The sequence below is a fragment of the Rutilus rutilus genome, assembly GCF_951802725.1.
Source record: "Rutilus rutilus genome assembly, chromosome: 18".
Lineage (NCBI taxonomy): Eukaryota > Metazoa > Chordata > Actinopteri > Cypriniformes > Leuciscidae > Rutilus > Rutilus rutilus.
In genome coordinates, this window is record NC_140231.1 from 19,612,194 (window position 1) to 19,626,691 (window position 14,498).

General features: G+C 37.0%; 2 protein-coding genes across 2 annotated transcripts; one reads left to right on the top strand and one right to left on the bottom strand.

Annotated features, from left to right (window-relative positions):
* Positions 1-286: 286 nt before the first annotated feature.
* Positions 287-3,316, top strand: ccdc90b (coiled-coil domain containing 90B). Its single transcript, XM_084388185.1, has 9 exons — positions 287-757; positions 838-957; positions 1,453-1,556; positions 1,640-1,741; positions 1,898-1,939; positions 2,034-2,105; positions 2,188-2,241; positions 2,416-2,530; positions 2,772-3,316. Exons 1-9 carry the CDS (start codon positions 661-663, stop codon positions 2,825-2,827), a joined length of 762 nt encoding a protein of 253 aa, XP_084244311.1. The 5' UTR covers positions 287-660; the 3' UTR covers positions 2,828-3,316.
* Positions 3,317-4,635: 1,319 nt separating this feature from the next.
* On the bottom strand, positions 4,636-14,390 carry pcf11 (PCF11 cleavage and polyadenylation factor subunit). The gene is made up of 16 exons (XM_084386282.1): positions 13,984-14,390; positions 11,978-12,103; positions 11,556-11,738; positions 11,292-11,453; positions 10,100-11,067; positions 9,810-9,993; positions 9,476-9,713; positions 7,911-9,274; positions 7,681-7,732; positions 7,414-7,530; positions 7,182-7,302; positions 6,871-7,054; positions 6,564-6,719; positions 6,069-6,161; positions 5,324-5,359; positions 4,636-5,113 (listed from the first exon to the last, which is right to left on the bottom strand). Exons 1-16 carry the CDS (start codon positions 14,149-14,151, stop codon positions 4,901-4,903), a joined length of 4,365 nt encoding a protein of 1,454 aa, XP_084242408.1. The 5' UTR covers positions 14,152-14,390; the 3' UTR covers positions 4,636-4,900.
* Positions 14,391-14,498: the final 108 nt, after the last annotated feature.

The window sequence follows — 14,498 nt, forward strand, 5'->3', positions numbered from 1 at the left end:
TTTGTGCTCAGAAGAAAGAAACTCATACAGGTTTGGAACAACATCATCTGATGATCAATGATCACAACATTTTCATTTTTGGGTGAACTAAGTTATCTCTTTAACAGCGCTGAGAAAAGTCTTTAATATAGCGGTCTGAGGTGGATAATAATTTGTGTTAATAATCCCATCGATACACTTTATTAAACGTTAATAACATAATACACACGTTACAGTTTATTTAAAAAATATACAGTGAATAGTTAAAAGATGGAGATTATTATTTAGACCCGCCGTCGCGCTTTTTGAGACAACATCCGGAAACGTTGTTTCATGCTAAACTGCCTTTCTAGTTGACTACTATTTCGATCTCTACCAGTGTGGGGGAAAACTCCACATTCTTCACTATCTATCGAAACGTCATAGACTGAACCAAACCAGGAAACCACATGGTAAACGAAGAGATCTGGAGTTTTTTTAATCGACTTGACCCTGAAAGGTGTGTGTCTACACAGTGACGTTCTGCCCTGAATGCAAGAGGATCGAAGGACAGACAGATTCGTCTTTGCCATTGTTGACCCATTTGCAAAAAGTATAGAAGCTAAAGGCGCATTACAATTCCATTCACACATAAATAATCCTATATTTATTTAGTTTAGCCATATAACTTTTTATATAACAATGTCATGTTGGGGAATGTTTATGCGGAGACAATACCAGTTCTCCTCGCTGTTAAAAATGCATCAACTCAACATTCAACCACTATGCCATCGGAGAGGTAAGTGTTGTTCGACCGACTGACACCGTGCAGTAAAGTAACCCAATTCAAAGGACTTACAGACGTATGTTTCCTTTCAGGATTGCATAAAACTACTGCTTTCAAAACATATGATGTGAGAAAAGTGGAGTTAACGCCACTGGAGCAGAGGAAACTCACGTTTGATTCCCATGCGCTCGTGAAAGAGCTGGAATCCAGCGGTATGTAGTACGATGTTGTACTTGCCGACGTTTTAAGTGTGTTGCCTATAAGTTTTTCATTTGTACGGCAAGCCATTTTAATATTTATTTAGTAAAATCTAACTACTATCTATTTTACTATTTTACTTATATATATTTGTAATTTAACATTTAGATGTATGTAAGATTAAAAATAGATATTTGAGATTAAAACTATTTACATTTACTAAGTGTTTTATATGCTTATTTTATGAATGCACAATATATCGGCCACTATATGGGTATCGGCCAATATGTTCATTTTTAATGTTATCGTCACCCCATTGTGCACAATCTATCGGCCAATATATCGGTTATCGGCTTTCAAATGTAAAGAATTATCGGTGATCGGTATTGGCCAAAATGTTCATATCGGTGCATCCCTAGCTTATCTAGATCTTGAAAAATTGGGCAGTTTTGTTAGATAATTGTTCAAATATGCTTTATTTTACATTCTGCCCTGCATATGTAATCCAGGCTTTGAGAAGAGCCAAGCAGAAGTGATCGTCACAGCATTGGTGACACTTACTACAGCCAATATGGACATTGTATACAGAGACATGGTCACTGGAGCCCATCAGGTAAATGAATAACAAAACTGCTGTCAGCAAAAATGACTTTTAATGAACCCCAGTGAATGATACGGTTTCTTCATTTGCGTTAGGAAATAGCTCTACAACAAATCATGGCTCATCTAGACGCTATCAGGAAAGACATGGTTATCCTGGAGAAGAGTGAATTTGCCAACTTGCGTTCAGAAAATGCAGTAAGAATAAAGTTTAAACCTTTGTTTTTGGCTCTATAATGAGAATAAATACGAAAGTAAGGACAAAATCTGTTTGTCCACAAAGCAGTAATACTAATTTCAAACTTATTGAAGTTCAGTTTGGTTCTTTACATTCTCTAAAATTTCACACTTTAGAAAATGAAAACAGAGCTGGAGCACATTCAGAATAGACTACTGGTAGGTAAAATGTGTGAATTTCAATAACCATTCTGCACAATACATGTTTCTGTTTAATATAAGCTTTATTTTATTTTTTATGTTTACATTGAAGGAAGAAAGTCAAAAAATCAGAGCAGATGCAAAGTTAGACATTAATCTGGAACGAAGTAGAGTTACAGACATGGTATGTGTATGTTTAACATTCTAACACTTTGTATTAAAGTTTTTTTTAAAAACTTTTTCACAGTATTTTTTTTTTATTCCAGTTTACAGAACAAGAGAAGAAACTTATGGAGGTTAGAACAGAGTTCCAAAAAAAGGTAAGGTTTAAAAAATGGTTGTGATCATACAGCATGTTTTCACAGCAACAACAGTCATTTAAACTAAGATTTACAAGGAAGAATTTGTAATTACTTTAAGCTTTTATTGCCATTATTCATATCCAAATTGATACACATATTATTACAAAGTTATTTTTAACCTCAATTTTACAGAATGCAGATATAGAGAGTGAAGCAGTGGAAACTTCAAAGAAAATAGATATACAAGTGGCCTCGTTGAAAACCCTCCTGGAATCACTCAAGCTAGAGACTGTTAGATATCTTGCAGGTATGTACAGAAGATTCTTGTCTCAAACAGATGACAGCTATCTGTACATTTATTTGACTGATGTGTGACTTGTTTGCAAGTCCTTCAGATAAGACACTGAACTTGATAGCAGATAAATAAATTAATCAAGTGCTTTGTTAGTGGCTTAGGTTGTTGATGTCATTTAAATTTCTTTTTAAAAGAACATAATCTAAACTGTAAATTGAATTATGTTTTTTATCTTTATTATTATTTTTCACAGCATGCATCTTCACCTGCTTGGCAATTGCCTTGGGATTCTATCGCTTCTGGAAATGAATCTCACAAAACTGGGAGAGATTTAATGGCCGGAGATTTATCTAAAAAGTTCTGCCGTTTGTTTTAATCATGCTAATGTATATTTATTTTATTATATTTTTACGTTTCAATATTACTTGTTTTTCACGTGAGAATCATTAATCTGTTTTTTATTTTAGACCAGAATTTAGATGTTATATGGCATGGTTGGCCAAATCAAAAGTCATCTTAGGCCAACTTTGGCCCACATGTTATGGTTTGGGCGTTCATGCCAAGTTGTAAAAAACGTTCACATCCTCTTAGAGCTCGTATTTTCAACTTGTAAACTCAACATTTTCAGAGAGCTCTGATGTACCATATGTCCGCTGTACCATATGTCCGCTGTACCACCTGAACAGCTCAGAATAGAATGTTTAATTACGGTAATTACGACATGGTGTGAACACAGCACAATCATAGAAATTCCAACAATTGTATTTTTTTAATATTGCCAATAAATGCTCAAGATTTTGACAATACATTTATTTTACAATACATCAACATTTTCAGTTTTTGAAAGATATCTCCTAACATTCTCTTTCATCTGAGTACAGCATAGTGTAATATAGTCAGTTTATTGAATTTCTTGAAATTGTTCAAAGATTTGGTGAGCATGTTTGTATGCATGAACAGGCAAATATCATCTATGTAAAAAGATTTTGGACAATGCCACTTTTTTTTACATTGTATAAAATGTATTTAATGTTACCATGAAATTATTTTTTATGAAATGTTAAGGGTTATTAAAACTGAATCTGATATATTTGAGTCATTTCACTTAATATCTTGAAGCATAATATATTGTATTTTCTACATATACCATTTTTCTCAGTGGGTTAAATTGTACCTTTACAAAGCATAGTGCACACTGGTAATTAATTCAAACATTTATGTTAATAATTATCAAGTTGTTAGCAATGATACGGCTAAACTGACCACATAAGCTTGACTTAGTTTTTTGTTCATCATCATCAACAATGTCCATTTTAAGGGTCCATGACCACCAGACCAATTTCACACCAGCTCCATCATATCACTGTAACCTATCTTCGAAGAGAAGTCATATGGAAATATAAACAGCTTTTACCATGTTGGTTGAGCAAGGTTTTGTTTTCTTCTAAAGTAAAATAAATGCAATTTTATTGAAGGGTTTCTTTTAACATGAGTGCTAAATTATATAGTTTAAATATGGTTATTAATTTTATTGTATGCATAGTGAGATTTCAAACAGACACACATGATGTTGTAATATTCAGGACAGAATAACTGAACAGAGAATATTCCATTAGCACTGAAACTTTATTTAGGATTATGCATAAAATTGACAACTTTAAATCAATCAAAAAACACACAATAATCACTTTTCACACGACACTATTTCTTCTTTAGATGATTTTTATTGAATAATCCGCATAAAGCAAAATTGCCCTTTGAACCTCTGCAAAAGGAGAGAAAAAAAACCACCCTGATTTTTTTTTTTTTCCATTTTGAACTAAACACATTACTCTGAACCAAATACAGTAGTAAACTCTGAAATAACTATTTACATATTGAGGTCAAGGAAATTCTCATATTTATAATTTACAATCGGCCCCACATCTGGATTTAGGGGATTATCAATTACTGAAAAGGGATTTCCCTTGTGTTTTTTTTTGGAGACAAAAAAAAAAAAAAAAGTCTTTCATAAATTAGTATTCAACCACTATTCACCATTCTCAATGTTAGAACAAATGTCTCATTCTGAGAACCCAAAAAATTCAAACCTTTTTTTTTATCAATACTACACAAAGAATACCAAAAATATCTTTATTTATAAATTAAATTATACATATACATTTACCCCCAAATGTACATATTTTGCAGTACATTTCATTGGGCATTCACATGGCAAAAATACCTGAATTGTGCAGGCAGATACAAATACAAAAATGTATTTAAAGTGACTAGCTGAGGTCCCGGCCCCAGAGCGCTGCAATATAAAAATATCCTTCTTTACAAAAACACAAAAGACCAGCTAAAGTAACCACAAAAAAAAGTGGCTAAAGAGCAGCAGAGTTAGAAAATAATTGCACTGGTTTGTGATTCGCCTTCTAACTTAACCTGAACCTCCTCTTTTACCATTGGTGCATCCGTATCGTCCTCGGGGGGCTCTTCTTTAATACTGGAGCATGACACCTCATCACCCTGCTCTTGTTTCAGGAAAGTTGTTAAAGGGTTTTCTGTAAGCATTTTATTGGGTGAGGGTGTGCAGTCCACAAAGGAGGATGTCTACGAAAAAAGGGAAGTGTTTTAATTGCCTAAATAGAAATTATGATGGAATTATTTTCCACATAAATTAAATAAAGCTTTACACAAAAGCAGAATCCAAATACAGCATGTTTCAGCCACAGGACTTCAATGTGTAGGTGTGATGCATGTTAAGATTATGGCATTCTCCATATGAAGTACGAACAAGATAAACTACAAATAAACACTTACATTTTTGTAGTCTTCGTAACATGAGGGATGATATGTCTAAAAGAGGGGGAAAAAACAATTAAGTGTTTTATCAAACATCAAAGCCACTGCTATTAAAGGTGCAGTATGCGATTTTTCAAAATTGTTGTTAAACACTTGATATTTGAAATCAACCTAAACAAACACCCCTCCCTTCATTGCTCCGCCCCCTTCAATGCAAGAGTGTCTCTTATCATAGCAGAAGCAAAGCAAAATAATGCTTCTCGGAAAATAAAGCAAAGATGAAGAACGAACAAGCAAGCATGCACAAAAGACAACATACAGTTCACAAAATATATACAAGCAAGGTTTGTTGTTAGTCGCCAGCAGCACACACACACACACACTACACCAATGTTACTCACATTGGGAGCAGAAACAATGCAACCTCTGCGTTCTCGCTTGGGTCTCTCCAGCGCTGGAAAGCTTATCTAATATTAGTGTGGGTCCTAAAGCTCTTGCCTGATCATAACCCTTCTTTTTCCAGTGTTATTCCTCTGAGCTTTTTACTTTTGTATTGTCTCTCTCAGCCTTCAGCCGTCTTTATTCAAACCTCCCTCTTGCTTACTCTCTCCTCCCCCATCATGAGTGGACACGCCCCCTACTGCTGATTGGCTACAAGTTTGTTGCGGTGTTCGGTCTAACTTACAACAGTGTTTTTCAAAAATCACTTACTGCACCGTTAAAACATCTGAACAGCTCTTCTTTTCATTAGAAGATTTCCTACCTTTCCATCAACTCTGATGGCATTCTTGAGGTGCCACTCTTCCTCTTCCTCCTCCCAGTACATCTCAAATTGCTCCTGGCAAATCTCACATAGCTGAGGAGGAAGAAAGAGAACTTTTTAGTTCGGCAGGTACTTTTTAAATAAATTATTTTCTCTTAAAGGGTCATGAAACCTCGTAACACATTTTTCTGAGAGGTTAACAGATATATACACATGTTGTACATTAAAGAAAACAACAAGAGCACTCATTATGATTAGTAAGGGAAAAGTGTTGTCAGTTATTTATTTTTTTCATTCATCTTTTAATAATCATTTGTCTGTATAATGAATGTGTTCTATGTCTGTTTTATTGGTTGTTGTCTCCCCTCTTCCGACCTTCTACTTTTCCGAGTCTTTTTCAAATCTAAGGTGTGAACGTCCAGTAATAAAACACGGGGGTTTCATGACGCTATAAACTATGAATAAGCACACACAAGTCTGTGTAGTTTGCCTTACCTCATGAACGACATCCTTAGCAGCTTTTACACTCTGGAACTCTCTCTCTTTGGCTGCTTCCTGCGTTTTTTGTACAACCTCTTCATGAACTTTTTCAAAGAACTGACTCTTTGCCCTCTCCTCAAGATCAGCGATTTCCTCAAATTCAATCCAATCCTAATAGACACAGCATTTCTTCATGTCAGATATAAAAAAAATCCTTTGTTCCCTGACCACCTTTTCAAGAGGTCATCAGTTATTTCCGTAATACAATTTTCAGAATAAATAAAAAAATAAAAGGAATAAGAAAAGACCACATCCGACTTACCGTCAGACTGTAGTACCAACGGCGATGTGTAACTTTCTTACTGATGTCCTTCTCGGAACGATTCTGTCTGTAGTGCCAGTCCAAATGATCCGCATATACATCCGTCTGAGATGCAGTAAAACGCATGCCGCAGGAATAGCACTGGATTCCAGTATATAGTTTGGTGATAATGCTGTCATGTCTCCTAAATTAAACAAATTTTGCAAAACAGCTGGTCTCATTAAACCATTTTTCATTCTCACACAATAATAAAGATATTTATATCAGCTTCACTTATGTCTAAACTCCAAAGGGTATGTAGATGTGCATACTGTTTCATGTCATCCAAAACAAAGCCAGTCAAATCTGGGACATTTTCATCTTCCTCTTGTTCCTCCTCCTCCTCTTCTTCTTCTTCAGGCACAGATAAAGTCTGACTTGCTAATGTGGGGTCTAAAATAGATTATATTAAAAAAAAATCTTTAAATAGGTTCATTTGAACTATAAGAGTGTAGAGCAATTACTGGTCCAAAAGTAAGATGTGAAATAATACAGTATGCTTACCAGTGGTTGAGTCTGTTTGTGCAGGTTTTATTAATTCAAAGGATATAAGTTTTGAAAACAGATCGTTCACATCTATTTGTCTGAATGACTCGGGCTCAGGCTGTGGAAACTGGGAACCTAAATCAACAATTCACAAACTATAATAGAGGTCTAAAGTAGACATTACAATCAATACAAAAAAACTAAATGTAGGCTGACAAGTTAACAGTAGTGTATAATTATGTTTCAGGATATGCAAACAAATAAACATAATGAAGACATTCTTACCAGGCTGGAAAGACATTTGGTTTGGTGGCATGAAGGGTTGAGCTCCCATCATCTGAAAATACACAAGACAAATAAAATAAACAAAACATTAAATATTCAAGTATAAAGGAATAGTGCACCCAAAAATAAAAATTCTGCAAATTTACTGATTGATGAAATGATGACAGCATTTTAATTTTTGGGTGAACTATCCCTTTAACAAGAAAACTTCTTGAGTAAGGGATACTTACAGGCTGAGGAACACTAACAACACCTGGACCAGGGAATGGAGCGGGTCTAAATGAACCTTGGAAATCTGGTGTAGGGCCTGGCACACTGAAGTTGGATGCTTGTGAAACATTTTGCTGCATGGGAAACTGTTGAGCTGGGCCACCAAATGAGTTCATGGGTGGCATGTTGAAATTGGGCGGTGGTACAGCAGGGTTTATCACAGGAGCTTGACCCTGAGTTTGATCGTACATTGTTGGCTCCTGTGGTCTCAGCTGGTTTGGAATATTTGGACCACAGAATCTTGGAGGACCTTGAGGGTCATATCTTGGCATAACAGGGGGTGCATCAAATCTTAAGGGTTCAGGCTGCACCGGGTTCTCAAAGCGCATCCCACCTGACGGACTATCAAATCTAACTGCACCCTGCTGTTCATCAAAATTCATTAGTCTAGCCGGGAACCGTGGTTCCTCGTATCCTGGTGGACCATGTGGCATGTGAGGATTATCGAACCTTGGTGGATTAACAAATCTGCTTTGGTGCATCTGATGATCGTAATGAATTGGGGCTTGAGGGTCAAATCTTACCATGTTATGAGGCTCTATGTATCTCATTGGCCTGTGTGAAACTGCTGGGCTGTTAAATCTCACAGGTCTTTCATGGGCTTTGGGAAATCTTTCAAACCGGTGAGGGGCATCAAAGCGATGTCCAGGATACCTTACAGGCCCACCAGACCCATCAAATCCAACTGTATTGCCTTCGTACCGAGGAGGAGCATAAGGTATTGGAGGACCATCTAATCTTGGCTCTCTCATCTGGCTAGGTGGCCCATCAAAGGGAGCTTGAGAACTCTTATATCCGTCAAATCGTTGAGAAACATTCGGTCCATCATGCCGTGGCGCATTCACCTGTGCCATGGGTCCTTCTGAGGAGTGAGTCGGTGTATTCCCAGGAGATTCATCATGATTTAGTCCACTTCTTCCCTGTTCCAAGAAATGATCATGCCTTGGAAGACCCTCTACACTTATTGGACCATCATCTGGGCCTGTACCAGAGTGAACGCTGTTGGGACTTTCAAAACGTGGGCTGATGTCTCCGTCAGGCTGTTGATCCATTTCAACTGGAGATGATGCCCGTTCAAAATTCAATACTGTGGATTTTCCACAGGTCCCATCCAAGCTGACAGGGCTTGGCGAATTTCTGAAAGTGGATCCTGTAGATGATGGAGGCCTGTCAGTTCTTCTAGGATCTTCATGGTCAGAGACTGGCTTTATGACATCACCAGACATTTTATGCACATCTGAGCTCTCACTGTATCGTTCAGTCACTTCATGATGAGGCTGATAGAGTAATATATCATGCAAAGGAGAATGCCCCTCTTTTCGCACTGTGGAGATGGACAAATGAATATAAAAAAAAATTTCAAATTAAGACTCCAACACAAAAACCAACAACATGAACAACTTAGAGCATGTTTGAATTTGTCATGGTAAAATTGTTAAAAATAAAATTACAAAAATCTAAAACTATATGTAATATTAAAAAACAAAAAGTGTTACAATTCACATACAAATAGGACAATTCTTACCTGGGCGGAGGAGCTGTGTTCTTTTTAACTTTGACTTATGCTCAAGATAAGAAAGCGCTGCATCAGAAATTGTTCCCAATCCTTTCTTTTTTGATGGATACACTGCCTCATCACACGCTTCATCCCAAGAGTCAGACCGCTGTCTTTCCTCTTGATACTGAAAGAGTTGGTTTATTTGATGGGCTACATTGAGGAATTCATCATTGGATATTTCACCCTCAGCATGCCTTTTGCTAGCCTGAAACAAAACATGGCCAGTTTAGCAATATTCTAGAAGAATAATGTATTAGACCAAGAAAACTATTACAAAACATAAAAAATTAAACTGTCCGACCTTTCTTAAAAGATTGCGTTTGCTTGCAGAATTGAGTGCTTCTGGTATTTGTATGTTGCTATCAACACTCAAGCGATGTTGCTTAGGAGTACGAGGTGTGGATGGTCTTTGATTAGTGTTCCAAGTCTTGTGTCTCTGGGGGCCCAGTCGTCCATCTGAAAGCTCTGGATTTGACTGTTTGGGACTGTTCACACAATTTTTTTATTTGAATGAGGTTCAACTTTGAGCTGAAGTTCAATTTTAGAAAGACGAAAAGTGTAATGAATAGTTTAAAAAAAAAAGTCACTTACTGTTTGTTTTCTTCCCATCCACTCCTCCACCTCTTGCCATCTTTTGTGTCTTTATGCTCTGCAGGAGAAATTCTCTGCTGTGGTCCATCTTTCTGATCAGCAGGTCTATCCTCAAGCGGCCTTTTTGATCGTCTTGATTCTGGGGGGCTTTTCTTAGTACTTCGTTCATCTCTTATACTCGACAGTGGAAAAGCATCATCATTATGTGGATGTTTACTTAGTCTAGCCTTTCCAGACTTGGGGGGTGGAGTAATACTCCTGGTTTTTCTCTTTGGAGATGATCGCCTTTCTTTTCTTTTGGGAGAATGTAACGGTGGTGAACGTGATCTTGACCGAGACCTTTTTCTAACATTTGCTTTGTTCACTTTAATTTCTTTTTTTACAAAGGTCTCAAGCCTTCCTTGCTTGTTTAGAGAGCCATTTATAAGCTTGCCCCTGGACTTTACATTATCCAAGTTTTTGACACCTTCATCCCTCTCTTTCTTCTCTGAACTTCTTTTCTTGTCTTTATCCTCATCTTTTGAATCCGTCCTTTCATGCATCTGCTTATGTAGCCTTGGGTCCTTCTTATTCAATTCAGCCGCCTTTGAATGTTCAGACTCCATTCCTCTGGGTCTGACAAGGACACCTTTTCCAGATGGTGACATGGACTTGGATTTAGGTCTTTCCTCTATGGTAGAGTTATCCTTTTTTGGAATCCTCAACTTACTAGGTCTTTCAGCTGAGACTTGTCCTCTTTTTCCTGATGTATTCAGAAAGCTTGGTGTAACCTGACTATCCTTCTTATGCATCATTTGTTCCTTTGCATTTACAGTTGTGGCACCAGGTCTATTTAATCTAGGATCTCTGGTTGACAATTTTTCTGTCGGTGCTGGAAGCCAAGGTTTGGTCTGTGGTGCAGGAACTGTTTGACTGAAACGGACTGGAGCACTGGCATTGTGGTTTGAAGCAATAGCAGGACTGGCAGCCTTGAGGACAAAAATAGCAATTCTCTTTTAAAAGTGTTTTAGGCACACATCAAGAAGTATGAAGCATGTTGATCCAACTGCATTAGACCAACTACAGCTTCTATGCAGTCACATTACATAACACCTGTTCTTGACTAATCATATAATTAAAAAAAAAGCAAATAACAACTTGGAGCACACTTTACAGTTCAGCTTGTTATAAAGCATGTGTCTATTAAACTCACCAACTGAGCTTTTGTTTGTTCAAGTTCAAGCTCTATCTTCTTTTGCTGAAGTTCTAACAACTGCTTTTGCTTTGCAAGCAACTGTTGTCTTATCATTTGCTCTTGTGTCAAGCTCGGAGCTGGAGGTTGTGGGGCAGGAGGCTTTGGAGATGTTTCATCAGTCTATGCAAAGAGAAAAGCATACATTTCAGATAAACCATAGTAGTACATATCTTCCCACTCCTTGTAAATTAAAGAATCAGTCAGAACTCCTCTAATGCTTACCGGTTTTAAAAATTTTGGGTTGACATGAATGCTGGCATTCACATTTGGTGGCAATGGTTTTATAGGCCAGGCAGGATCTATAGAGTTCACACGCACATCTAGTGCATATAGCTTCTTCAAGGGGAAAATTTCATCCCATGTGGAACGCAATTTGAAGAGACTTTTTCTAGTGGCCTCATCCACCTAAAGTGAATCAAAAAGAAAGGGGGGGGAAGAATATCTGACTCCTCCATTTATTCTCACATAACACTGACAAAACTATATAGATTACCATTGAAAAAAAAAAAAATGTGATTAAGGAATTAAACAATATATCAAGGTGAAGGAATTAATAAGCACTACACAGTATTCTAAATGAGGACAAAGCACATGACGTTCAATCAGAAGTAACACCATGGACACAAATTCAAAGTAGTATGTACCTTCTCAAATACACAAATAAAGGAATTGACTAGGTTCTTAGCAAACACTTCAAGGTAATCCCCTCCAACATTCTTCACTATGGAATCCACTAAGTACAAAACTGGGAGCTTCTCACCAGGTGCCGCCTAAAGTGATAGAAAACTGACAAGTTTAGAGAACAACATGGGAGAAATGCAAAACCACATTGAATTAGTTTGAGGTTACTAAATGGTATAAGTTTGAATTAAAAATACTGGAACAAAAGACAAAAATCAAGCACTTAGGGTGAAGTCCACGGTTTTGCATTGAAAAATGAAAATCCTCAAAACCAGATCCATCAAAAATCAGGGGAAAGTTCTCAGATGCAGGTACAAAAAACATCCATGTCCCAGGTAAAAGAAAAAACTTCTTCAAAGTCCACGCTTCATGCTCAGTCCATCAAGCAGGAAATTTTTTTGTTAGGTTGTCAGTACAATTTAGTTTGTTACTGGTATCACTTTATAAACTCCAGTTTCACAGAGACTTTTAGCAAGAAGCCCAAGCCCTTTAAGCAAAAAATAAAGGGATGAAGCTCATTTCATTTGTTTGTTTTTCTTGATAAAAAAAAAAAAAAGTTTAGATTTGATCTTCGTATTGGGGGACGGGGGACTTGGTCTTTACATTTTACACAATTCCAGAAAAAGGTTGACAAGTTGTGACCAACATGCCACAGTGCAGAGAGCAGTTTTTGCAAAATTCCTTCATTTCTTTCTTTTAGTAATTTTTACACATTCAACATTGGAATGTCATTGGACAGGACACAACACCAATGCATATGCTTTTGTATTAAAGAGCATTTAGATTAGACTGAAATCAATATAGCAAACATTACCACAAAAAAATACACTGGGAAATAAAGACAAAAGGACATTTCACATAGTTTATTGTCACAGTTGTATACCATTTATTAACATTTCAGAAAATAATGGAAATTTACTCAGCAATCTAACACCCCAAACCCTTTATTGGTTCAAGTACAAAGCAATTAGAATGGCGCACATTTGTATTAAAGACTTTAAATCCAGACGTGCTCATTTTCATGGAGCAGCCCAACACGACTATTCGAAATAGTGCAAGATTTCAAATAGATTGGAAACAAACAAGGATAATATCAAAGTTTTCACGAATTTTTTTAATAATACCCAGCCATCTATGTAGATAGGGAGCAAACCACGTGTACCAGCTGATGAAAAGACATGACTAACGTTACAACCATGGGTATGCAAATGCTTATACCTGATTAACTGTTAAGTGAAAGGACAGAGCGTATTGAATATCAGCATTTCTAGTCAATACAACTTTACAAAATTACTATTTGTGCAAAGTACACATTGGATACAAACTTAACTATAAAACGACGATCGTTGGGTTGATTACATAACACGGAAATGTCGAATCATTCATATCTAGGGTTCTTGTGGATAAGTTAAGAGTCATACAACCATGAAATTAATTACATTTCACCAGATAATTATATATGGACATAGAACAATGTATAACCTATGGCTTAAGGCAATACATCAAATTGGTATTAACATAGAAGCGTGACTGTAGCGAGCTGTTTTCATTATCCTATAATCGTATTGTGAAGGGAAACATGGATTATTAACTTCAAGCCAAATGTGCGTCAACAGTAAGTCCGACTTTATGACCAACTGGAACCCAACAAGCAGATAAACATGCTGCTCCAACTGGACTAATTTGGAAATGTGGAACGGTGTCTTTTCTAAGCCAGAAAACAGAGCATTCTGACTGATAATATATACAATTATTTATATCATGATAAATTAGTAACTAAGTAGTTAACGATAATATAGCGTCAAAATGTTTTACGTCGATTTAAACAATGTAATTTGCTAACTCGCCGTGCTACCGCCATGTTACTGGCCTCATGTCATGTCGTCATTTAACTAACGTTAACTGGCCACACTCGAGCTACAAGACGATGACTGAAACAAAACAAAAATAAATCTATTTTCATAAAAACCTTGGCAATTTGTGCTTCAATAATTGCGACGATATCCTTGGCGAACTGGATGTTTTCTTCGGCTAGAATGGTGAGCATGTTGATGTGCGGTTTGCTGTTGAAAGTCAGATCTTCCAGCGAGGACTGATACTCGCGGCAGGCGTCCTCCCTCGCGCCTTCGTCCGACATCTTTGAGCCGTTGAGTCGAAGGCTGTAGCCACACAATTTAAACTATTATACAAACATTAGTTGCAACACAGTCCTCTTAAACATCTGTATTTCGTCTTGGTTTCCTTTGTACGTCGAATGCCGTCCTGTGACTCCTCGCGTCTTGCTTTTTTTTGTAACGAGATTTCTTGTTTCTGTTGAGCGTTGCAAAATGTCCGTCGTACTTCAGCGGAGACAACGCGTCATCTGAAACGTTTTATAGTTGAACGCGCGTCACTGCTTCCCGATTGGCTGCGCTGAAACGCACGAATTCGATTGGGTAATGAAAACTTTGCTCTCAATGTCATTGGTCAAAACAGAACTCGTAT